Raw genomic sequence first — 26,442 nt, forward strand, 5'->3', positions numbered from 1 at the left:
ACTTCAAACGGCTTTTGCCTGTTAGTGGTACATTTGCACCAGAACATTTCCCAAGAGGCCCCCCCCGCCATGCTTTTGTATGAGAACGTGAGGCCCGCCTGACTGTCTGTCCTCCTGGTCAGCGTTTGTTTTGCCTGCTCGGTTGCCATGGCAGCCCTCCATCAAGTGCAGCTGGGGATGATGCTGGGGATGGGTGGGCTCTTGCTGGCCAAGTGACCAGTAGTACCACAAGGACAGCCCACCTGGAGAGAGTGGCTGTCTGCCACAAGGAGACCTCGGTGGGTCACTCCTTCAAGACACCTCCAGCCCTGAGAGCCTTGCAGAGCCACCATGCAGACAGTGCCCAGCCTACAGGTTGCCTGCAGCAGAGCCAACTATCTCCTGGGTGGGGATAGTGTGTTAGAACAGCCGCCTCAGCCTGGTGGCCTTGCTCCAGGTTGAATTCTGCAAGAAAAATCAGCATTTTGAATTTGATGTGATTAACAACTGTTGCTAACACAGAAGAATACAGCCCTTTAAAGGCGTTGGCAAGAGTAGCAATGTTTCTTTTTCCATTTAATTTGCTACATAACAGAACCTCTGAGCCACTAGTTAGGATATAGCCCTCAGATAACTCCACCCTGTTCCCTGAGATACATGAAGCCATTCACCTAAGAAACTGCTCTGCTCCCACTTACAGTGTTGCTTTTAGAAATGCAAAGCTAGCAGTCCCACACAGCGTGTCCATCTCTGCTTCTCACCTGCCTTGTTCAGAAACCCGCCATATTCCCCTGTGTTGTTGTGAACGCATCTGGCACCCATTTAGATTAGTCATTTTCATTAATGCTATGAAAATAATCGGTTCATTTCATCTTAGTTTAAGTCTTTCCTTTTTTCCTTTTTTACTGCTGTCATTTCTTGTGCTTGTTTTTCTCCCCAGTGAGGGGTGTCGAAGAGAAAATACAATGAAGAATGTTGGAAGTCGCAAATATGCATTTAATTCCCTGCAGCTGAAGGCTTTCCCCAAGTATTACAGACCTCCCGAAGGGACTTACGGAAAAGTTGAAACGTGAACACACGATTTCCTCTCGTTAGCGGTCACATAATACATGTGGGTGCCCTCTAGTGTCATACGTGAATTCTTCAAGAAGACCTGAAGGATTGGTTTTTATTCTTGTGTTTTTAAAAAATATTTCACTAAAGAGTCTCTGGAGCATGTTTTTTCCATTGGGATGAGTAGGAGGTAAGGTTTGGCTCGGTAGTTTGGGGAGTAATGACTGCCCATTGAAATAGCCTTCATCTGGGATCACAGACATCCCCGACAGTTACCTGTAGAATCAACTAGGTGTGTCTGAAATGCTAGATGACTTTTTAAAATGCCCATTTAGGCAGCTGCTCCCTTAACTTATTTTTCTACTGAGTAACTCAAAATTAAGCATTTAATTACAATCTACTTTTTAAAAATCTGAATGTAAAACAGTAAATATTAAATAATTGGATCCCAGGCAGACCAAATGTTAAAGGTTAACTCACATTTTGGGGACAGAAGCTAGCACTCTGTGGCAGTGAGAGCAAGTGGTTCTAATGGATTATCCTGTCTCTGCCACCACCCAGGAAGTAAGAAGTTGAGATGAAGGTCTATAGATCATGCTGAGATAAGACTTGGTTGGAAGAGACCTGCAAACCAGCCCACACAGTTGGAGCCACTCATCTTATGTCCCTTATGAGTTGTAGATGGGGGTGTCTGCTTGAGACTGCCCCGCCAGCAGGAAGGCCGTTTTGTGCTTGCCTCCTGTTCTTGTGAACCCCATGTCTAGGTCTAGCCATGCCCACATCTTCTCTGGATGTTGAGTTGTATCAACCCATGACCTCAAGTGTGGCATGCCTGATGCCTCTCAGACAACACTCCAATGGGGAATGTATGCGTGGAGAGAGTGGAAATCTAAATGTTTTCAGAACATTCTTTTGTAGGATTTCCAGTTCATCTTCTTTTAAACAATACAGTTGAGTTTGAATGCCTGATAAATGTGTCTTCTTTTCAGGTCTGCAATAACTGTTACTACAGAGGCCTGGTGGTGCTGTGGTTAAGAGCTCGGCTGCTAACCAAAAGGTTGGCAGTTAGATCCACCAGCTGCTCCTTGAAAACCATATGGGACAGTTCTACTCTGTCCTGTAGGGTTGCTATGAGTCAGAATCGACTCAATGGCAATGGGTTTGGGTTTTTTTTTTTCTTTTGATCCCCTTCTCGTTCTCTTTATGACTATTGAGAAACAGTTGAGATTATCTCAAGTGAGATTCTGAAAGGGATTTATGGACCATAAAACTACGGAATTATGTATCAAAAGCCTGGTCATCTTTTATAAGAAGATGATGAATCTTATTTGCACATAGCAGAGGTTTTTTCATAGGAGTTTATATGTTTTATCCATTCTGTTTATCATGACTGTAATGTTTACATGTTACTTAAAAGGCTATAAAAGAACTCTGTGATGTATTAATGATGCTGGGCAATGAATACCCTAATTATTTGTGAGCCCCTTGGGAAGTCTTACGTCTAAAGTTCTAGATGATATTATTTTGGCTTCTTTAGAAATGACACTTTGAAATGTGTAATAAACTTGGGTCTGGGTGTGCTGACGCATAGGCAGGACCACTCCTTGGCAGGGACCCAGAGGGGGCAAGCATCAGATATGAGGTCCCTTCGCACACAGAAGACAGTGTGCGAACAACAGGCTGCTTTCCGACGCCTGCCTGCCGGGAGGAGGTGCCCTGCTGGAGGAGCGTGAGCTGCCGTGGAGGACGCTGTAGCGGACGCTTTAGCGGGTGGTTGGGCTCCTGCTCAGAGCTGGGTCCCTGTGGAAGCTGGGAGGCAGAGAGGCTTGTCCACCAAGCCCACTGCTGGTGTCATAAGCGTCAGTCAGTCCCTGCTCAAGGTAAATTCGTTTTCAGTACGGCTGATTCAGCCTTTTACCTCACCATCATTTCAATTTGTAATTGTGCTAGGATGTCCATCTTTTCTCATTTTAGCATTGCTACCTTTTAAACTTTCTTTGGTTTTTTTTAATCATCCATATCTTTTTTAGAATTGTTTTTTTTTCTGACGAGCACTAAATAGCTGCATTTATCAAAAGGGAACATAGCAAATGTTGGGTCACCCGCTAGCGGTTTTACATGTGGCACCTCCTTTATGTGAATCGTTTTCCCAGTTTCTGCTTCATATCCTGGATCACCACTAAAGTCTAAGACTCGGTTCATCACGTAGACAATGTTCAGGTTTCTGTGTCCTATCTGAAAACATTATTACTGGGCCACCATGTTCTAGAACTCTCCCTGCAGCACTACAGGCTTACTGAGCAGGGGGCACGTCGCAGAGTCGTGGGGGCAGGCGGCTCCTCGGTCGCGTGGAGCCTTTAGTTTTCAGTTGCACTAGGAAGGCAGTTTCACCGGGGACTGTAAAGTTGAGGCTCCGATGTTCCTCATAAGACACCCCTGTTTACAAGGAAACGTTGAGACGTGCTGAAACCAGGACTGTAACGCGCATCCTGTGGAAGTATCTGCAGCACAGTTGCCTGTGGCTTCCTTTAAAAATGTAAAAATGTTGTATGATAGAATTCTGTCCCTACACAGCTGTGCTCACCAAGCTTACTGCATTAAAATACTTTTATTTATTTCATTTTGGGCAGTATTAACACATGTAAACATGCAGTTACTGTTTTCTATATCCTTAGCTCATGCAGAGCCATGTATGTGTGCTAGCCTTTAGAATGACAAATAATAAATAACTGACAAGAATATTAAACGTGGTCTTGCCTGGTTCATTTCTGCTTAGGGTTTATGGCCGGCATCTGATTGGACCCTCAGTGCTGGGCTTGGCCTTGAGTGCTCGTCTCCTGAAGGCATTTGTTGTAGACGGGGGCCATGTGATTTGTGATGTGTTGACTTAGTCAGATGCAGAGGGGCCCCGTTTACTTGTCAGTGAGAGGGGCGGGGTGTGTGCTTGGTGAGGTGCTGGCGGAAAGTGCCCTCAGCACCACACTTGGCACAGATCATGCTTGGTTTCTTGCCTTAACTCTCACACCCCAAGATGACTTTAAAAATATTCACCTGCCCTTATTTTTAGTACTTCCGTAGTTTCACTTTTACACTTGATAAACCACCTGGAATTATTTGGTCATGAGGCACGTATTGTATTTCTCCTGTGCAAAGGTCAGTGTGACTCCCTCCTTCTTGCTCCTTAAAACGTAAGCAATGAGGCCGACACTTCAGGACAGCCAGGAATCACTCAGTGTGAGAAATCCTGCCCCTCTCCTCCACACGCCGCTTCGCTGTGGCCACCATGGTGTCCCTGTCAGCCTCTGCCTGTCAGAGACCGTGCCAGCACCAGCCAGTACCATCAAGCCACTCAGGTCTGGAGGCATCGACCCAGTGGGGTTTGCATCTGAGAAAGGTAAGAGAGGTGGGGGTAGTAGCGTCCCCATTTTTCCTTTTGCTTCAGACAGAAGTGATTAGCATTGGGAGGGCCCTTGCCCCTCTACTTTGCCACAGTTGGTTCTAACGGGTAGCCCCTTCCCTCACTTCTTTACTAATTACAGGAGGCAGCCAGCTGGTGGTTTTTGAATCGAGGTTTCTTACACACTTACCGGTGCTCTGTGCTCCTCACACTGCACTCACGAGAGATTGAGTGAGGTGCGCTCCCAGCATGGCGTGACCCGCTTAGTCACACTACAGAACGCCACTGTTTCCTCCTCCTCGTGTGCCCAGTGGTGGGCACCGAGGCCTGTGGAAGGGCCCAGCCTCATGTCTGACCTCCTGTTGTGCTCCGGGGGTGGACCCACCTGGTACCAGCACCTTCCCCTGGCACGCCCTTGCAAAACTCTGTTTGGAGGCAAACTCCCACTTTCCTTTCAAAACTTTCCTCCTTTACAGGCCCCTGCTAAGAGCTGGCTTTTCAGTAGATTGCAGTGAGGAAAATGCTCTCCTCTGTACAAAACCCTGACCCGGAAGCACAAGCTCCTTCTGAGCCGGCAGTGATGGCAGCACAGTGATGAGCACCCCAGGAAGGGGCAGGGGTGCTCAGGACAGGCCCACCCCACACTGCTCACCAGGGCCTCCTGGAGGGAGGGACAGAGCTGGTTTGTATGATTATTTTTACACTTTTAACGGTATATTCCCTCAGAGGCTCTGGGTATTTCCAAAAATAGAAAGTAATCACCCACCACTTCTGGAGCAAGAGAGAATGAAGAAAACCAAAGACGCAAGGAAAAGATGAGTCCAAAGGACTAATGGACCACAACTACCACAGCCTCCACCAGGCTGAGTCCAGTACAACTAGAGGGTGCCCGGCTACCACCACCAACTGCTCTGACAGGGATCACGATAGAGGGTCCTGGACAGAGCTGGAGAAAAATGGAAAAATTCTAACTCAGAAAAAAGACAAGACTTACTGGTCTATGGAGACCAGAAAAACTCTGAGAGTATAGCCCCCGGACACTCTTTTAGCTCAGTAATGAAGTCACTCCCAAGGTTCACCCTTCAGCCAAAGATTAGACAGGCATATAAAACAAACAGTAATAAATGTAGCCCAACCACGTATACAAGACTGAATGAGCACACCATCCCAGCAGCAAGGACAAGAAGGTGGGAGGGGTCAGGAAAGCTGGATGAATAGAAATGGGGAACCCAGGGTCGAGAAGAGGAGAGTGTTAACACGTCATGGGGTTGGCAACCAGTGTCACAGAACAATATGTGTATTGTTTAATGAAAAACTGATTTGTTCTGTAAACTGTCATCTAAAGCACAATTTAAAAAGAAAAACTCAAAAAGAGGAAATAACCAAATTTACATTGGATGAAACCCATTTTTTGAGAACAGTAACAAAGATAGAAAAAAAAAAAAAATCCCATTCTGAGAGGATTATGTTGACCTAAAAGATCTTTCTTTCACTCGTGTGACCTGAAGCTCTGGTGGAGGGCACAGAGATGGAGATGGCCTGGCTGACAGGCTCTGTGCTCCTCAGGCCCCCAGCGCCTCTGTGGCCAGGGAGCAGAGCAGCCCTGACTGCCTGACGCTTGTTTCCACTGATGGTGGCCACTGGCCCAGCACAGGCTGGTCTGCAGCTGGGCTGGAGGACAAGGGCGCGTGGAGAGAAGGTGGGGCCTTCACACTGCTCTGTATTGCTGTGGGATCCTGGGAATCAGCAGCCCAGGCACCCTCTCCCCACCTCGGCCGCTGGGGAGGCTGCTCCAGTCTGTGCCTCCCGGGACAGACCGGCCCCCCATTCTGTTAGGACTTTTCAGATGGGTATAATTATTTTTATTACAATTGTCCCTACTCAGGCTCTGACGTAAATCCTTGAGGGTGGGGCATCAGAATACCTGTAGTCCCCAAGCTCCCTCTTTCCTTGAGCCCCTTTTATGCCTGGTCTTTGTGACATTCCTTCCTGCACCAGGCCCCGGTGGGCCTTCCAGACCCATCCAGTCAGGTCTACATTTCTGGGTGAATCTGTGTCCTTTCAGATCTAGACCTGTAAGGAGCCCTGGTGGCACAGGGGTTAAAGCACTTTGCTGCTAACCGAAAGGTCAGCAGTTCAAAACCACCTGTCCTCGGGAGAAAGATGTGGCAGTCTGCTTCCGTAGAGATGTATAGCCTTGGAAACCCTGTGAGGTCGCCATGAGTAGGAATTGACTCTGTGGCTGTGGGTTTATGGTGCTATCACTCTCTGTTGTACATTTACAGGCGAGAAAGCTGAGGAGACAAGTTAGAGGGGAAGGAAACTTGCTTCTGTTTCCGCAGCGAGGAAGAAGGTACCTATATTAGAGACAGATGGCAGTGGATTTATCACTTCATCGCTTCCCCCTTCTTGCTACCTGCTCCTCCCTTGGCTTCGGGGACCTCACTCTGTCCTGGTGTCCCACCCCGCTGACCATTCCTTCTCACTCAGGTGTGCTTGTCTTCCTCCATCCACCACAAATTTTCTGGTGTTCCCCAGGGTTCTGTCCACAACTTTCTTCTATTTCATTTCCAGTGCTCTTCCAGAGAAGTCTTAGCTATTCCTATGGAATAAATTATCACACATAATGACTTGCCAATTTCTAACTCCATCCCAGGCTGTCTCCCGAGGTCCAGATCCGTCTACCATCTAGTCATATCCTAGTCATCCTGCTTGATTGTCTTGTAGGTGCCTCAAGCATAGCAAGTCCAACAAGTTCATGTTCTCCCCTCCTCCAAGCTGGGTGAGCCCCCTTTGATAAATGACCCTACCTCCCACCTAGGGGTCATCTCCTTTCCCCTCCACATCCCATCAGCCACTAAACCTCTTAAATATCTCCTCAACCGTGCTAGTTCCATCCACACACTCAGACCTGTCTGTGTCTTTTATCACCACTGACCCGGACCAGCCGCTCAGCCCCCTCACTCCTCCTCAGAGGCCCGTCTCAAACGTCCCCTCCTCTCTGAAGAGTTCTCCCCACAGGATGGATTGCCCCTTCCTTTTCTTAAAAAAAAAAAACAAAACTGTTTTCTTCATTAAATTCTGAGTATATATCATGTGTCCTTTGCATTCACAAGAGCAAGTAGAATCCTGCCACAAAGGAGCTGCTCAGAAAGAATTTATTGAATAAACAGGTGGATAAACGGTACTTTTTGGTGCTCATTTGCAATCTTTGCCATTTCGGTTCTAGACCGTATTGCTTGTTCCTACGTATAATCAGTTATTCCAAACAGTGAGCCAGATGCTACATGCTGGTGCAGTCGGGGGGAGGCAGACATAGGGGCAGAATGTACAGGCGCTAAGGAAGTGGTTCTCTCTCCAGGGCCACAGGGAGGGAGGGTTTCTGATGAAACCTGAGCATTACAGGGGGTTCAAGCAATGTCCTCTTGATCTGGATGGTACTTACCTGGTCATTTATTTGTTTAAATGCACTTTTCTGTATACCGGTTATATTTAACAAAAAGTGTGAAAAGCCCATTAATGTGTCTCAGATGAGAGACCGTGTTCTCCACACAGAGGAGCAGGGAGCTGGGGGGGTGGGGCCCATTATGGTGGGAGTCCCCATGGTGTGAGGCCAGTTTGCACCATGCCTCGATGGGGCCGTCCTGCAGACCCTAATGTGGATGTGAGGATTCTGTGCTCTCTCCCTTGGAAATATCACTTTTTGGATTTTGAGGGAGTCCAATAAATGACGGCTCTGATATCTGTTCCAGTACAAAACCAGTTAAGAGGTACAGGCAGTCCCTGGGTTACCAACTTACAGACAACTCGAATTTGTTATGTGAATGTGTCCTCACTTGGAAAGGACTGAACCAACCCCTACTCGCAGTAAATTCATCGCAATCACCTTCGCTTGCTGCACGTGCAACTTTTAAATCACTGAAAAGGATTCGAGCCTTTCCTTACGCTAAAAACAAACCCACTGCTGTTGATTCTGACTCACCGCGACCCTATAAAAAAAATAGAACAGAGTAAAACTGCCCCATAGGGTTTCCAAGGAGCGCCTGGTGGAGTCGAACTGCTTACCTTTTGGTTAGCAGCCAAGCTCTTAACCACTGTGCCATCAGGGTTTCCTCTTGCACTAAAACAAGACTAAATAAAAACCGTGTGCACCTGTTCCGACTAAGCTACAAATTCTAAAAGACAGTGGAGAACGGGTCTCGTTGGTAACCTGGGGACTGCCTGTGGTTGCAAGAGACATACAGCTTGAGGTAAAAATATCTTCATTACCGATAAAAGCTCTACTGGGCGCGGGGCTTAGATCTGCTATACAAGAAAACCTGTTAAAAATCAAACCCGTTGCCGTCAAGTCGATTCTGTCTCATAGACACCCTGTAGGAAAGAGTAGAACTGCCTCGTAGGGTTTCCAAGGAGCGGCTAGTGGATCCAAATTGCCAACCGTTTGGTTAGCAACTGAGCACTTAAACCACTGCACCACCAGGGCTCCAGATCTGCTGGAGCTGCTGAACATGGGAGTTTGCTAATTCTCTTCCCAGATCAGACTGTCCAAAGCCCACTCAAAACAAGGTTTGGATCTACAGACACTCACTTGCCCAGACTGCTGCACCACACTGCTTGGGTTTGGAGTATGGTGGGAGCAGTTAGAAAAAGGAAAGTTCGTGCCCTGCTTAAGTAACTGATTGGTTCCACTCAGTCAGCAAACGTGAGCCAACGACTGTCACCCGTTATGGGGGATTAGAGGACACAGATGTGGAACCAGGAGGCAGGCTAAGCATGGCCCCCAATGTTATTCATGCTCCTTATTTTCAACGATCCCTCTATACAGATGAATCCCTAAGTCTTTTTTTTTCCTTAAACCATGTCCTAATCAGAGTCTGCACCCCAATCCTCTTCTGCTTTTATTGGAGTCTGTATTAGTTTGCCATTGCTGCTGTAACAAATTACCACGAATTTAAAAAGACCTCAAACCAGCCTTTGGGTTGGGCTGTGCTCTTTCCAGAGGCTTTACCGGGAGAATCTGTTTCCTTGCTTTGTCCAGTTCTAGAGGCCACCTGCATTTCCTGGCTCAGGCACCTGCCAGGCATCATTTCAACGTCTGCCTCCCTCCTCGCATCACTTCCTTTCCCTCCCTCCCTTCTCACATCACCTCCTCTCCCTCTGTCCTCACATCACCTCCTCTCCCTCTTCCTCCATCCTCACACCACCTCCTTTCCCTCTGTCCTCACATCACCTCCTCTTCCTCCATCCTCACACCACCTCCTCTCCCTCTGTCCTCACATCACCTCCTCTCCGTCCTCGCATCACCTTCTCTGCCTCTCCTGCCTCCCTCTTATAAGGACCCCTGTGATTACACTGAGCCCACCTGGATAGTCCAGGATAATCGCCTCACCTCTGTGTCCTTAATAACATCTGCAAAGTCCCTTTTGCCGTGTGCCTTAGTTATCTAGTGGTGTTGTAACAAATACCACAAGTGGCTGGCTTTAATAAAGAGAAATTTATTCTCTCACAGTCTTGGAGGATAGAAGTCCAAAATTAAGGATCCACCTCGAGGGGAATTTTCTCAGTTCTGGGGGAAGGTCCTCATCATCAGTCTTCCCCTCGTCTAGGAGCTTCTCAGCGAAAGGACCCCGGGTCCAAAGGATGTGGTCTCCTCCTGGTTCTTCATTCCTTGTGCTAAGAGGCTCTTCTCTGCTCAATTCTATCTCAAGAGATTGACTCAAATACAACCTAATCCTGTAGATCTAAGTCCTGCCTCATTAACATAACTGCCTCTAATCCTGCCCCATTAACATCTTTGGAGCCCTGGTGGCCCAGTGGTTAAGCGTTCAGCAGCTAACCAAAAGGTCAGCAGTTTGAATCCACCAGCTGCTCTTTGGAAACCCTCTGGGGCAGTTCTGCCCTGTCCTATAGGGTCTCTATGAGTTGGAATTCACTTGACGGCCAAGGGTTTTGTTTTTTTTGGTTTTAGGAAAATCACAGCAGATGCCAAAATGGTGGGCAGGCACACAATACCGGGTCTCATGGCCTAGCTAGTCAAGTTGATAAAACATTTTGGGGGGGACACAATTAAACCATAACACCATATAAGGGAGCATATTTGCAGGTCCCATGGATTAGGGCCTGGACCTCTTTGGGAGTCATTTTTTGGCTGACCACAGCATCCCACCTTTTCCAATGTAAACAACCACTCACTGGAGATGGTTCTCTTCTTCATTCACCCAATCGCAGCAACACTTCATAGCCCACCACCCAGGCGTATAATTTTAGAGCCATCTTTGGTTTCTATGTTCACGTTATTTACACTTTCTCATCTACCATGTAGATTTCACCTCCACCACTGTCCTTTGTTGAACCAAACTGATGATATTTTAGTGCTCTTACTGAGCAGGGTATTTTTAAGTTGCATTATTTTGCAGTATAGGAAGGTATTTAAGGAGCCACAATCAACATCCATAATGAAGCGGTACTCAAGAAATCAAAAGACACATTGCATTGGGCAAATCAGCTGCAAAAGACCTCTTTAAAGTGTTGAAAAGCGAAAATGTCCGTTTGGGACTAAGGTGGGCCTGACCCAAGCTGTGGTGTTTTCAGTCACCTCATATACATGCAAAAGCTGGACGATGAATAAGGAAGACTGAAGGGGAGTTGGCGCCTTTGAATTGCGGTACTGGCAGAGCATATTGAACATGCCACGGACTGCCAAAGGGACGAACGACGCTGTCTTAGAAGTACAACCAGAGTGCTCCTTCAAACAAGGATTGCGAAACTGCGTCTCACATACGTTAGACATGTTTTCAGGAAGGCCCGGTCCCTGGAGAAGGACATCATGTCTGGTAAAGTAGAGGGTCAGCGGAAAAGAGACTCTCGATGAGATGGACTGACACAGTGGCCGCACCACGGGCTCGAGCCAAGCAACGATTGTGAGGCCGGCGCGGGACCGGGCAGTGCTTTGTACTGCTGGGCGGAGGGTCGCTGTGAGTTGGATTTGACTCGATGGCACCTAACGACAACGACAACAAGAGGGCAAGGGACAGCATAACTGATAGAGAAAAGGATGAGTGAAAGCACGAAGGTTAGTAATCGTGGGAAAAAAACCTGAAAATCCGCGGGGGGTGGGAGGAGGAAGTAAAGATCCTTGATGTTTTAGTACTAAAAATTTAGTGGGTTTGACTGTTCAGAGCATCAAGTAACCACTTTAAAAGCTCCTGCCCGGCCCCGCGGAGCAGCTCTGTTTCTCCGCTGGACACAACAAACACACATGCAGGCTCTGAAACGCAGAAAAGGGCAGGCTGCTGAGGGACCGCAGGACTTGAGGGATGACGCTGCACTGGGTTCCCTGGGTTCCCTTTTTGCCTTCCATACATCCTGGCCCGGGCACTGCAGCAGGCTCCAAAGTGCAACCAACAGATAGATGGAAAAACTCCAAGAAAAGCCTGTTCTCCCAGACAAAGGACCAGAGAGGGTGGCCTAACACAGAGGCTTTCGCAGCAAACCTTTTTGACAATGGCCGCCTCGCTCCAGCAAAACACTGATGGAAAAACTCCCTCCCAGCAGGGTCGCAGCGGGGCCTGGGCAGGAGCTGATCTTCAGCCCTGGTGGCAGAAGCACGTGGTGCTGTGATTTCCCTGCTGGGGAACTGTCTGTAGGGTCGGGTGAGGAGGGGGGAAGTGGGTGTAGTTGGCATTCTGCTTTCCCGCCTATCTTGGTGTCAGTGGCGCCCAGTAGGGAGGTGAGCCTTCACCCCGGCCCACCTGACATCAAAGTGGCAGAAGGAGGCAGTGGGGGGAGGCCAGTTAGCACTTGACTTCCCCTCACCCCCTGATGTCTGCACGTTCCAGCAGAAAGCTGACCCTCCACCCCCACCTGGCATCTAGGAGGCAAAATAAGGCAGTGAAAGATTGCGATAACTGGACCACTATTTTCTCCTTCCTTGGTGCCAGCCGGGCCCAGTGAGGCACTGAACTTACCCCTACCCCCTTGGAATCAAGGAGGCGGTGCAGGTTGGTGATCTGCTCTTGCTGAGAAGGTGACAGCGGGGCTCAGCAGAGAACTGAGCACCCACCTCCACCAGCTCCGCACGCTGTACCTAAGCAGGGTGACCGCCTGCTGAGAAAGAACGGGCTCGAGTCTCACGTCGTAACACCCCAAATGTCCAGAAACAACCACTCATACAACCTAACGAGAAAAGACGACATCAACGCTGAGATGTTGGAGTCATCCGACAAGGATTTTAAAGCAGCAATCATAAAAATGCTTCAACAAGCAATGAGAAACATTCTTGAAACAAATGAAAAATCCGAAAATCTCGGCTGGTGACGGCGTGGAGAAACTGGATCACGCGTGTTATGGAGGGAAAGTAAAATGAGGTCTCTCCGGAAAAGAGAGCGGCAATTTCTCACAAAACTAAACATGCAACTAGTACACGACCCTGCAGGTGCGCTCCTGGGCATTTACCCCGCAGAAATGAAGACTTACGTTCACACAAAAACTTGTATACGGATGTTTGAAACAGCTTTATTCAGAATAATAAAAAACTGCAAACAACCCTGTTGTGGATTGAATTGTGTCCCCCCAAAATGTGTCAACTTGGCTAGGCCATGATTCCCAGTAGTGTGGTTGTCCACCGTTTTGTGATTTGATGTAATTATCTTGTGTGTTGTAAATCCTTACCTCTATGATGTTAATGAGGCAGGATTAGAGGCAGTTATGTTCATGAGGTAGGACACAATCTCTACAGGATTAGGTTGTATCCTGAGTCCATCTCTTTTGAGATATAAAAGAGAGAAGCAAGCAAACAGGAGAGGGACTTCGTTGCCACCAAACAGGAAGAACCAGGAGCAGAGCGCATCCTTTGGACCCAGGGTCCCTGTGCTGAGAAGCTCCTTAACCGGGGAAGACTGATGACAAGGACTGTCCCCCAGAGCCAACAGAGACAGAAAGCCTTCCCCTGGAGCTCACAACCTGAATTCGACTTCTAGCCTCCCAAAGTATGAGAGAATAACTTTGTTAAACCATCCACTTGTGGTACCCTGTTACAGCAGTACTAGGCAACTAAGACAAACCCAGATGTTCTTTAATGGTTATGCAGTGTGTACCTCAGTACCACGGACTACTACTCAGGAATAAAAAGCGATGAACTACTGAGACACACAACAACCTAAAAGAATCACCAGAGAACTACACTGTGTGGGGAAAAAAACTAATCCCAAAAGATGATGGTCATGGATTGAATTATGTCCCCCCCAAACATGTGTATCAACTTGGTTTGGCCATGATTCCCAGTATGGTGTGCTTATCCTCTATTTTGTGACTGTAATTTTATGTTGAGAGGATTAGCGTGGGATTGTAACACCACCCTCACTCAGGTCACCTCCCTGATCCAAGGTAAAGGGAGTTTCCCTGGGGTGTAGCCTGTACCACCTTTTATCTCACAAGAGATAAAAGGGAAGCAAGCAAAGTTGGGGGCCTCATACCACCAAGAAAGCAGCACCAGGAGCAAAGCGTGTTCTTTGAACACAGGGTCCCTGCGCCTGAGAAGCTCCTCGACCAGGGGAAGATTGAGGACAAAGACCTCCCTTCAGAGCCGAGAAAGAGAAAGCCTTCTCCTGGAGCCAAAGCCTTGAATTTGGACTTGTAACCTACTAGACTGTGAGAAAATAAATTTCTCTTTGTTAAAGCCGTCCACTGGTGGTATTTGTTATAGCAGCACTAGATGACTAAGACAATGACATACTCTGATTTCATTCATATAGCATTCTTGAAATGGAGTAGATCAGTGGCTGCCAGGGTTGAGGAGGGGGAAGTCTGCAGGAGGGTAGTGGGTGTGGCTATAAGCACAACCTGAGAGGTTCTTGCGATGGAAGTGTTCTGTGTCTTGATGTACCAACGTCAATTGTATGGTTGTGATATCATACCACAGGTTTGGAGGAAGTGACCACTGGGGGAAACTACGGAAAAGGTACATGGGATCCATCATTTCTTACAACTGCATGGAAATCTATAATTATCTCAAAATAAAGTTTCATTAAAAAAATCAATTGCATTTCTATATACTAGCAACAATCTGAAATTGAAATTAAGAATTCCACTTACAAGAACATCAAAGAATAAATCATTTCGAAGTTAAAAGTACAAGACTTGCACAGTGAAAACTACAGAACACTCTTGAAATTAAAGACAAACTCAATAAATGGAAAGCCATCCTGTGTTCATTAATTAGAAGACTTTAATACTGTTAAGATAGTAATGTTCCCCAAATTGAGCTACAGATTCATCACAATCTCTATGAAAAAAAAAATTTTTTTAACAGAAACTGATCAGCTGATCCTAAAAGTTCAAATGAAAATCCAGGGCCCCCAAAGTAGCACCCCCCAAAAGAAATCTTGAAAAGAACAAACGCATTGGCGGACTCACACTTCCTAACTTCAAAACTTACTACAAAGCTTTGGTAGTTAAGGCAGAGTGGTAGTAACACTTAAATAAAATCCAACATCTAGAAATAAACCCTCACACTGATGGTCAAGAAAATTCAATGCAGAGAGGGCAGTCTTCTCAAGAAACAATGCTGGGACAATCAGATACCCACAGGGATAGAAACAAAGGTGGACCCCTCATACGATATTCAAAAATTAACTCAAAATGGGTCATAGATCTAAATCTCCATAAACTTGGATTAGGCAGGGGTTGCTTAGACACACCAAAAACATGAGCAGCAAAAATTAGATAAACTGGGCTGCCAAAAAAAACAAAATTGTGCTTCAAAGAACACCATAAAGAAAGTGAAAAGATAACCCACAGATTGGGAGGAAATATTTGCCCATCATATTTAATGACTTCTATCCACAATATACAAAGAGTTCTTAGAACTCAACAATAAAAAGATAACCCAATTGAAACATGGACAAATGGTGTGAACAGATATTTCTCCAACGATATACAAATGACCAAGTACCTGAGAACAGGTTTAATATTAGCCACTGGGAAATGCATAACAAAACCCCAGTTAGATACCACTTCATACACAGTTGTTGCTGCTATCATCATCAAGTTGATTCCGACTCATGTGTACAGAGTAGAACCACGCCATGGTTTTCAAGGCTGTGACCTTTCAGAGGCAGATCGCCAGACCTGTCTTCCAAGGTGCTTCTGGGTGGGTTTGAACTGCCAACCATTTGGCTAATAGAACGCTTAACCATTTGTACCATCAAGGGACTCCTCGTACACCGTAGGAAGTTAAAAGCAGGGGAGCTGCAGACTACCTGACTGCTTTAAGGCCGGGGAGCTGTGGAAGTACACAGAAGCTAGGGTTTTCTTTATCCTTCAATACCAAAAACAAAGTTTGAAATTCGGTTTCATATTTGATCCTCTACTGTATTAAGAGATCAGAATAAAAGGCGTCACTGTGATCCTCAGCTTTTTCAAGCATTTTGTGCTCTTCACTCTTGCTTTCTATAGTGCACACCTGTTCTTTCTGCTTCCTCTGAAACCCTTTCCTTTGGAGAGAGGCCCAGCACTCGCCCAGCGCCATTCTGATGGGAGTGAACAATTACAGTGCAATGGGAAAGGCTACGGCCCAGGGCTGGCCGGTCATGGCTCATCCTTTTCTCCACAGGGACCAGCCCAGTGAAGTACAGGCGATCCAGGAAAGATCAAGTCCTTTGTGATATTCGATTTGTGGGCCCCAGAAGAGGAAGTCATCTCTCTTCTTTTTAGATCACTTAAGGATGCACGCTTATGGCTAACACTGGCCATTTTCCCCATCATGTCGAGGGTGCCAGCCCGAAAAGGAAGCCGGGAAACCAAAGTCAGGAGATGGAGGCAAATCCCTGATGAGGTACTGGGCTTCGTATCCAGCTATGCCTAATGTATAATACGAAAGTCCTGAGGTTGTTCACTTCAGCAATTCAGTGAAAATAAGGCATTTCTCCGAGGAATCAAACACAATTGACTTTATTTTAAAACGAGGTAGGGCAGATTACATAAGAGAAAAGAAAGTTTTAGCCTACGCTTTCCTGTTAGACATTTTCTCTCCAGGCTCCACGTTACTGATTACAGTAGCCCCACCAGTGATCTCTTTCATATTCACAAATTGTACAAATTGTGTCATTTGATCCAAGAGTCAAGTTCAAAAATACCAACCTTTCCACTAACTGTGCTTTCTAAGAATGTTCTAACAATTCTCAAGACACATTTACTATGTGCCCATAATCGCTCAGTTAAACCTTTTCTTCTAAAACTAGCTGAAAGCAAGACAATCTTTATTTACACTTATTCAAAACCAGGGCTCATCCAGATGCCCGGTTTTCCATGGCGGGCAGCTGCCAGGTGAACGCGGCAGACAGAGCCAGCAGCGTGCTCCCTCTCGCGGGGTGCCTGCAGTGACCGCAGAGAAATCCCTCCACCTTGGTGTCAACATAATGGTATCAGTATCCTTTTCTTCCTCTGAATCTTGCTCTGGCATCCAGCTGAAAATAAATGTACAATTAAATTTTGTACAATATCATTTATTAATTGCAACCTGGGTAAGGGATATCGCTGTATAAAAGAAGTAAACTAGTCTTCAGAAAAAGCAAAAAGGTAATAGAGCAGCCAAGAAAACAATGGTAAACAGAGATGGCAATAACACCAAAAGGTTCCATTTAAGGCAGGGATTTTCTTTGCTGAGTCAGGTCCACTCTTAATCCAAGTTACATGAAGTTTTGTTTGGGTAAAGATCCAGATGTACTGAAATACACAGCAACTGAGGAAAGGGGAAAGATCCCTGACAAAAGTAACACATAGTCAATTTGGGATTAAAAATGCTGGAAGTGGCTGAAAGCATGTTCTCTGACTTACGTCTCATTGTGCAGCCATTTCTTAAGGGTGTGTGTACCTGTGTGTGTGTGTGTGAGGTTCTAAAGTCAGTATATAAGGCTAAATTACACAGTTAACATTACTCCAAAAATGCTTTAGGAAGAAATTATTTTGGAGATAGACCCTAGTGATAAGTCCAACACAGCCTGCATGGGACTGAGCAATAGATGAAGCAGCTAAGAGTCATATTAAAAAAAAAAGGGGGAAAGACAGATATTTGTAAACACGGCAATCATGATCAGGATGGTGAGATGCTCCTAAGATGAGGAAATAGCAGATACCCTTCTCGCCTTCCCTCGGGGCACACCCTCACTGTTTGGGAATATCAGGCAAAACCACCCACACGATTTAAATTGTTGTTTTTCTGGTTCTGCCAAGCACATGTAAGTGAGGCTGCGTTAGGCAGATGTGAAGTGACTTTACTCATTCTGGAAGACTAATAGTAAATCTTACTCTTGCAGAAAGATGTTAAGAATCTTCAAGTCTTATGTCTGCTAAGAAGTTCCCTTTCTAGAAAAGTTGCTCTTTCTAGTGTTAAAGCGCAAAGCTCTGCATTGTAGGTATAATGAGACATGGCCAGAAGCACTTTCACTTTTTATTACAAATTTCTGCAGAAAGTAGATAAACTGTCAAAATTTAAAAAATGTTCCGACTTTTTATCATCTTTTATAGACTGAGCTGTAGGCAGGCAAGTGCCGGGAACTTCTCAACTCAGTGATTTCAGAGGGTTAAACAGGATGGTGCATCATCCCCTCCACTAGCTCTTCGTGGTGACTTCTCCGTCATCTCAGCAGGCTTGAGGTCTAAGGTTTACATTTTCAGAAGCCGCAAAACTATTTGAGGAAAGGCAATAAAAAGCCTCTCTCTTTTACATTAAATGACAGAAAAACACGGCAGAGAGACCTGTCCTTGAGGAAGGAAACAAAGCACAGCCAAATTTAATCTAACTTTACGCACCCCCCCTCCATCTGATTGGAGTCCTGGTGGCACAGTGGTTAAGACCTCAGCTGCTGACCAAAAGATTGGCAGTTTAAATCCACCAGGCGCTCCTTGGAAAGCCTATGGGACAGTTCTACTCTGTTCTATAGGGTCACTATGAGTCAGAACTGACTCGATGGCAGCAGGTTTGGTTTTCTGGTTTGTATCTATCTGATGGGTTAGAAAACATGCTGCAGTGCTCTGTTTGGCCTCTTCGGTCATAAACATCCTGAACCCTTGGGTTCTCTTATCACCAAAAGACAAGGGATTTGCAGCTCCTGAGAAACAAAAGCAGGCTCAGACCGAAGTTACTGCTTTCTGTTACAGAAAACTTTTTTCTGTTTTCGTACTTTCCTTTCTCAAGACTTATTATTCAGTTTCCATTCCAAAGATCTTTTTTCGATCTTTCAAACCAAAGAACGTTAGCACACAAATCCCAGAAATGTGGAAGGTCCTCTCCACAATCTACCACTCCAAAAATTCAAACACAGATACCGACATTCTCTACTGGTCACACCAACTCACAAGGCAAACGTGTACATACCTTGGACCTCTACTCTGTGGGCTTATGTATGTATAATTGCCAAATGACCTGAATTCTGTGCTTGGTATCAACCTTTAACCGTTCACACTTGCCAAGACTTCATTATCACACTTTCAGAAACTCAAGCTTGGCAGCTATGGTCAGCATAGTGACAGAATAAACCAAAACCAAACCCACTGCCACTGAGTCGATTCCGACTCAGGGCGACCGTGTAGGACAGAGTAGAGCTGCCCTATGGGGCTTCCAAGGTTGTAAATCTCTACAGAAGTAGACAGACTGCCACATCTTTCTCCCACAGATTGTCTGGTGAGTTCGAATTACTGACCTTTTCCTTAGCAGCCGAGCACTTTAGCCATTGCACCACCAGGGCTCCGGGGGCAGAAGAGCTGAATAATGCCAGTAATTACTGCCAATCACATTAGCTACACTCTGACATGAACAAAACCAAAAACCAAACCTGCTACTGTCAAGCCAACTCTGACTCACAGTGACCCTACAGCAAAGAGAAGAACTACCCCACAGGGTTTCCCAAGGAGCCGCTGGTGGATTTGAACTGCCAACCTTTTGGTTAGCAGCTGAATGCTTAGCCACTGTGCCATCAGGGCTTCAACATTGAGCTCACCGGGGTAAGTTTCTGTAAACTAAATCACTGCAGTCTGTGTGCCAATTCACTCATATATTTAACTCCATATCACTCATTTTTAGCATAAGTTTCTGAAAATCTTTAATCACTTACCGATGACCTTTTACATTCAAAAAATGAATACTGCAAAGCTTTGCAACTTCCTTCCTTCAAACATTGCCGAGGAGTTTTTCCTTCCTGTAACATATAAAAACAACGTAAATACCTGGACATTTTTCTCACAAGCTATAAAATAACTGCCCTTTTGAAAAGTTTTTTTAAAGAAAAAAAAAAGAGAAAAACTGTGAACTACATGAGACATAGTTCTTAATTCTTTTTGACTACTGGTACTTAAAGAAAAAAGGGACAGAACATTGGCTTGGATGGGATATTTTTCTCTAAAATGTTTATGTAAAAACCTAGAAATCGATGTCCTCACCTCCTTACAGGCAGGAAAGGGAAACTGTAAAGGTGAGGGACGTTAACAGGGATTCCTCAATATTTCTAAAATGTTTATAGCCAAGAACTCCTAAAGACAGGGGAGCAAGCTTCGAGTGTGTGTGCGTGTACGTGTGTGTGAGAGTCAGCACCAGCGAGTCACCTGTGAGAGCAGGCATGCTGTTGTGGGAAGTAGGGGGCGGGGGTTTGTTCCGGAAGGTGGTCTCAGGTGGCTTTAACTTATTCTTTTATTCAAGTATTTTACCTTCAATACGACTCTGCAATTTCCCATACCCCAGCGCCCACTGCCGGATTGAGACTGAGACGCTCAGCTGAGTAAGAAGTGGAAGAGGGATGTGGGGTGCTGACAGAGGAGACCTGCCTGGGCCTGATGGGAAATCCATCACCTTTAAGCAGTGAGAGCACAAAGAAGTTTCAAGAGGAAAACTGGGCCAAACGGCTCCCTTTCTGCCATCGAGGCAGGATGCTGCGGGAAAGTACTCACAGGACTGTTGTTTATTTCTGACTCTCGACAACTTTTTTTTTTTTTTAACTGTAACTATTAAAAATTAGACTTGGCAAAGTATTAACTGAAAAACTAGGCAGGAGCTAAAATTTAGTATTTTTCTTTCAAGTTAAACATGGAATAAAAATCCTAATACTATCTCTTTATTATCTTAAAAGATTTCAAATAAATTACCATAAATTTAACTTAAAAAAAGATACTTAAATATACTAGACACGTGGAACCATTTCCAGAAAATACACTTCACAATTTGAAGAGGTGAGATTAAAATTTAACTGCAGTGAAACTTTAACAGCCTACCCTACTGATGTATCATGTACCCAACCCTGCCTTCGCAAAGACTAATTTAAGGAAAATACATATATTCACCACAATCACAGGGCTAGTGGGAGAACAGAAGGCCCACACGAGACGTTTCCTGCCCACTCGAGACCTTTAATGTAGGGAGGGAGAGAAGATGCACACAGAAACACCAACGGGAACACAAGCACCCCAAGTGGGCGAGCACCTGGGTGGGAAAAGGGAAAAAGTGCTGACTGACTCTGGTTCCCTGGCAGTGTAAATACATAAAACAACACACGGAAAAAGCACATTAACTCAACTTTTCGAATCACCTGAGGTTTAAAGACATCCAACTATGACTTGTAGTTCACACAGAGAAAAACAAATACACAAATCAAAACTTAATTATTATTACTAAACAAAGAAATAATAAAAGTAAAAAAAATACAGTTTAATGAACTGCAGGGCTTGGCACTATAAAGATCGTGAAACCTTCCTACTCAGCATGAGTTCCTGCGTAGAAGGAATCAAGCACCTCTGCCTGTGAACAATGAGCCTGTTCAAGGGAACGTCAGGAGCACCGACAGCCTGGATGAGGTGCCTACCCTCAGAACACTGTTACTGTTGGTATCCATTACCCACTGCCGTCGAGTCAATTCCAAGTCATAGCGACCCTGTAGGACAGAGTAGAACTGCCCCACAGCGTTTCCAAGGAGCGCCTGGTGGATTCGAACCACCAACCTCTTGGTTAGCAGCCGTAGCACTTAACCACTAGGCCACCAAGGTTTCCTTACTGTTGGTACTGAATACTCAACACAGCCGCGAGAGGGGCAGGCTAGAAACACTTAGCTGGAAACCTCTGGTTCATTCAGGAAGCAGGAAAAATGCAACCCAAATGTCACTGCTGTGCGTCATCTGGGGTTTCCCCTCAAGCAGATGTTTGCCCCTCTGTCACCACTGCCACATCCCCCCAACCTTTATTTCACAAGTACCAGTCACATTCTTTGGTGGCACAGTGGTTAAGCTCTCGCTGCTAACTGAAAGGTCGGTGGTTCATACCCACCAGCCAACCGCTCCGTGGGAGAAAGACGCAGCAGTCTGCTTCTGTAAAGATTACAGCCTTGGAAACCCTATGGGGCAGTTCTGCTCTATCCTACGGGGTCGTTATGGGTGGGTCAGAATCAAGTCAAGGCACATTTCCTAGTTTTTACTGTGAAAAAACCTACATAGTACCTTGTCTGTGCTATTTCTATTCGCCAGAAATCTGGCCACTTTCTAGCCTTTGTACATGTCGTGTGCCTTGGTCCTAGTATTCCACCTGCCATCTCCATCAGTGATTCCCCACGTGAAACAGAGCAGTCAGCTTCCCTGCACTACTGCACTGCTCCCCAGACTCTACAAGATACTGCTGACGGGCGCGTTGCCCACATGAACAAGGTGGAGGCAGAGAGAAGACCGGCAACTATAACCCATAAACTGATGTCTCCCAGAACGGTATCTAAGGTGCTACCTTCTTCACAAGCATTCAACCTGTATTGCCACCTGTCTGGGAGAAATCTCCATCAAGACACACTAAACCTAACAGAAGCACAAACTCACCATCCCCTCACCGCCAACCAAGTGGCAGACTGCTAGCTGTCTCTTCATAGTCACTATTCCTCTTTTGCTGACATAATGCTCAGCTGCTCACCAAAAGGTTGGCCGTTTGAACCCACCAGCTGCTCTGTGGGAGAAAAGAACTGGTGATCTGCTCCCTTAAAGATTACAACCTAGGAAACTCTATGGGGCAGGTCTCCCATCCTATAGGGTTGCTATGAGTAGGAATCCACTCAACAGCACACAACAGCAGCAACACACGGGGCTGGCTTTCCCAGGTCCCCTTCCAGCTAGGTGTGGTGCTATGACTAAGTTCTAGCCAGTGGGATGTGGGGGAATTTCAATGGTAATTTCAAGTGTAAAAGTTCTGGGTTGGTCCTTAAAGTAAAGAGGCCTGCCCCTTCTCCCCCCTTTACTCCATCATGTTAGGAGTTGGAATGGACTCAACAGCAACAAGCTTGGCGTTTTTGGTTGGTTACTAGGACTGATAACGTGGAAACAAGTCGATCTTGGACTTTGTGTATGAGAACGATCCCCTATCTTCCATCACAGCGCCCAGAACCACAAGATCAACAGCGTCTATGTCCACGCAGGATCAAGTGGAGTTGCCCGGGGCCTATTCATGGGTAAAAGAGAACTCCGTCTTGTTTAAGGGGCTGTTTCTCTGGGCCTTTGTAGCATATAGCTGAACTTATATCCTAACTAATGCACTCTCAAAGCTTTTGCCTTCTGAGATCGAGATTGGTGATACTCAAACATGGCAGTGCCCACGAACCAACCTGGGAAACTTTTAACTTGTGGTGGGTGGTGGGGAGCAACCACACCTACTTTTAACCTCCCACTGCCAACTCCAGTGTTGCTGATGAGAAGAGCCAGCAGGTCGGAAAGCTATTAAAGGAGACACGAAGATAAGCTATGTTGAAGGAGGTTCCTCAGGCATAACTTCAAACCTGTCCCTTTGTGATCTCCATGATTCGTAAAATCCCAAGAAGTCTTCCCAAGAAATGCCTCTTTAATCTACTTTTTCTTTGCTTCTCTTCTTCAGCCCCACTGGAGTCTGCACCATCACCCCAAGCTTCTCTGAACCCCTATAGTTCCTTGGCTATCACAGCACCTAGAAATATGTGTTCCAGAGGAGGTGTTCCAGTTTTCACGTGGGTTATATTTGGCTCAAATAGACTACAGCACCCATCTGCTGTAAGATCAGATTAACTTCTTCATTCAATGAGCTAAGGAATCACCATCTTCTCACTAGGGAGGTGGCCAAGGAGAGGAGGCGCAGAGCTTCCCTTGGCCTCCAGAGTCCCTACTGGAGGGTGACTGTCTGTAGCTGCCATCATTACTTTGTCTCAATGTTTTGCCTCACTACTGCCCTATCACACTCGTTTGAAATCACCATTCAGGGTGAATTTAACACAAACCGTAAATGAACTTCCATTTAAGGGATCCTGCATACACATCAAAGGACCCTGGTGGCACGGTGCTTAAAGCACTCGGCTGCTAACTGAAAGGTGGATGGTTTGAACCTACCAGCTGCTCTACAGGAGAAAGACGTGGCAGTCAGGTTCCGTAAGATTACAGCCTTGGAAGCTCTACGGGGCAGTTCTACTGTCCTACAGTCGCTATGAGTCGGATCAACTGGTCGGCAACAGGTTTGGTTTTTGGTACAAACATCAAGTTCTTCTAGTTCAGGAACAAATCTAGCATCAGGAAGGCCACATATTCAATGAAAGGAAAGCTAAGTCGGCAAGGAGTCCTGGTCACTGTCTCTGTCCCCAGCTTTCTAACTTTCCAGAGATCTGAGTCCTACACAGGAGAAAATGTGGCCCACTAAACTGTACGCTTCCCCAAATCAGTCTGGTGCTCAATGAATGAATTAATCACTGGTGTTCTCCTCGTCTCCGGTTTCCTCCTCCACTTAGTTTCCTCAGTCCTACTCTGTGTGTTTTATTCCCTCAATTACTCGTCTCCGTGGCCTTCTGCATGCTGAACGTCAGAATAAAATCCAGGTTCCTCACTCTGACACACACGGGCCTTCCCAGCTGGCTGCGACCTTCCTCTCAGGCCTGTCACTCCTGCTCCAGGCCCCGTGGGCACTGCCTCCATACATGCTGCTCTTTCAGATCCGCCCCCCACTCCTTTACTTGATAAACTCCTCCTCAGTCTTGAACTCAGCTCAAACGCAACTTCTCTGAGAAGTTTCCACACTTCCAAGAAGGACAGATGCTTTCCACTGGATTTCTAAAGCATTTTGTTGCTAAATCGACACATTAAACAAATATTTATTAAATGCTTACAATAACTCTTACCACAGGAATTTAGCCCCCTAACATGACTATGTCTTCCACCAGACCAAATTGATGTAGTGACTGTAATCGACTCATCTTTGTACACTAGTGCCTGGCACCATGCTTGGCACAGAATGGGCACTTACCAAGAGCTAGCTGAACATGAAGGAGCCCTGGAGACGCACAAGGGTCAGCAGTTCGAACTCACCAGTTCTTCCACAGAAGCAAAGACCTGGCTATCTATCCCTGTAAAGATTACAGCCTAGGAAACCCTATTGGGCAGTTCTACTCTGTCGGGTTGTTGTTTTTGCTACGTGCTGTTGAGTCAGTTCCGACTCATAGGCATCCGTGCACAACAAAACGAAACGCTGCCCAGTCCTGTGCCATCCTCACAATCGCTGTTATGCTCAAGCCCATTGTTGCAGCCACTGTGTCAACCCATCTCATTGAGGGTCTTCCTGTTTTTCACTGATCCTCTACCAAGCACCATGTACCTTCTTCAGGGACTGATCCTTCTGACCCCTCCTGATAACATGTCCAAGGTATGTGAGACGTAGTGAACAGCAGCGGAACTCTGTCATACAGGGTCACCGTGAGTTGGAATGAACTCAGTAGCACACAACAACGGCTGAACATGAACCAGCGAATGAAGCAGCGGACTGGAAGCAGCCCTGGACAAAGATGCGTGAAGAGAAAGGGACCTCGGTTTCCTCATCTGTATAAGGAAGCTGGCCTGGAGAACCTCTTAAGTTCCTAACAACTTTTAAGCTTTAACAGGCATTAGGAGGTGAGTCTGGTTAACTGCTGAATCAGTGAATCAAAGCTAAATCGTGACTCAGTAGATACAATGGAATAGCCTTACGGTGGTTGTCGATTCTTGGGTAGTTGTCTTTGAAATAAAACCAGATTTCTGAAACTTCGTTTGAAAATACGACCAACTTTTTCACAACATCCCCAAATGGCAGAAATAATTGCACACGATTGCCACCGCGAAGCCCTTGGAAGTGGCAAAGGCACTTGCGCTTTCTTGGCCTCTAAACCAGAACTTGAGTGAACCTTACTGCAGCCTCGCCGCATTCAGATTCGGCCCAGAGAAGACCAGGGCGGTGGCGAGGGCGAAATGTGGAAGCAAGATGCAAAATGCTGCACGTATGGAGCGACCTTGTTTACAACTTAACACTCGAGGCCGTAGAGAACTGAAACTCAGAAACAAATTAAAAACACGAGATAAATACAGAACTGAAAACCAAAAAGAAAAAAAATACTAACTGATACACACTGTACTAAAAACCCCGCTGCCATGGAGTCAATTCCGACTCACAGGGACCCTACGGGGCAGAGTAAAACGGCCCCATAGGGTTTCCGAGGTGCGGCTGGGGGATCCGACCTTAGGGTTAGCAGCGGAGCTCTTCACCACTGCGCCATCAAGGCCCCAATCACCGGGTTTACGTACTTCTCCGAGATAGTAATTCTAGAGACTCATCTCCCAGCGCCCAAGAAGCCCGCCTTCCGCTCCCCGGCGCCGCCAGCACAGACTGCCGGCATTCCCTACGTGCTCCTCCAACCGCGGCCAGGGGAGCCGCCCAGGCCCACCCGGCCGGGCCGTCCACACCCAGGACGGCCAACCCCGGCTCCGGCTCCCGGCCGCCGTGGAGACCCCGCCGAGCCCTGCGCCCCGTCTCCCGCCGCGGTGGCCGCGAGCTGCCGGCGCCGGCCGCGCTACCTGGAGCACACAGTCCGACTGCAGCAGACAGGCGCCCAGGTCCTCCTTCACGCCGGCGCACGCGCCGCCCTCGGGCTTGTCCTCGTAATACCGGGGCATGCCGCCGGCTCCCGCCCCTCGGACCTTCGGCCGCCTCAGCCCGCCACCGCCGCCAGCCCGCCGGA

General features: G+C 46.6%; 2 protein-coding genes across 12 annotated transcripts in view; one reads left to right on the forward strand and one right to left on the reverse strand.

Moving 5' to 3' along the window:
- The window catches only part of INPP4A (inositol polyphosphate-4-phosphatase type I A), a 171,692-nt gene extending 149,683 nt beyond the window's left edge, over positions 1 to 22,009 (forward strand). For 5 of the 11 annotated variants that reach the window (XM_064268432.1, XM_064268433.1, XM_064268431.1 and 2 more), the window contains exon 24: positions 920 to 4,154. In XM_064268432.1, coding sequence (XP_064124502.1) covers positions 920 to 1,052 — 133 coding nt within the window. In that variant the 3' untranslated portion in view covers positions 1,053 to 4,154. Of the gene's footprint in view, positions 1 to 919; positions 4,156 to 4,185; positions 7,520 to 13,948 lie in introns of those variants that run through there. The other 6 variants (XM_064268438.1, XM_064268437.1, XR_010317889.1 and 3 more) reach the window with 5 other exon arrangements.
- LOC100653856 (cytochrome c oxidase assembly factor 5) lies at positions 16,350 to 26,441 on the reverse strand. The gene is made up of 3 exons (XM_003413592.4): positions 26,279 to 26,441; positions 19,540 to 19,623; positions 16,350 to 16,893 (listed from the first exon to the last, which is right to left on the reverse strand). The coding sequence occupies exons 1-3, from the start codon at positions 26,375 to 26,377 to the stop codon at positions 16,852 to 16,854; spliced, it is 225 nt and encodes a 74-aa protein (XP_003413640.1). The 5' UTR covers positions 26,378 to 26,441; the 3' UTR covers positions 16,350 to 16,851.
- Between the last annotated feature and the right edge of the window lies 1 nt (position 26,442).

This window comes from Loxodonta africana, chromosome 15 (assembly GCF_030014295.1).
Source record: "Loxodonta africana isolate mLoxAfr1 chromosome 15, mLoxAfr1.hap2, whole genome shotgun sequence".
NCBI classification, from domain to species: Eukaryota; Metazoa; Chordata; class Mammalia; order Proboscidea; family Elephantidae; genus Loxodonta; species Loxodonta africana.

Coding starts and splice junctions, on each gene's coding strand:
- LOC100653856 (XM_003413592.4), bottom strand. CDS start 26,377: ATGCCCCGGTATTACGAGGACAAGCCCGAGGGCGGCGCGTGCGCCGGC. Junction 19,624..26,278: donor AGTCGGACTGTGTGCTCCAG/GTAGCGCGGCCG, acceptor TATATGTTACAG/GAAGGAAAAACTCCTCGGCA. Junction 16,894..19,539: donor TTGAATGTAAAAGGTCATCG/GTAAGTGATTAA, acceptor ATTTATTTTCAG/CTGGATGCCAGAGCAAGATT.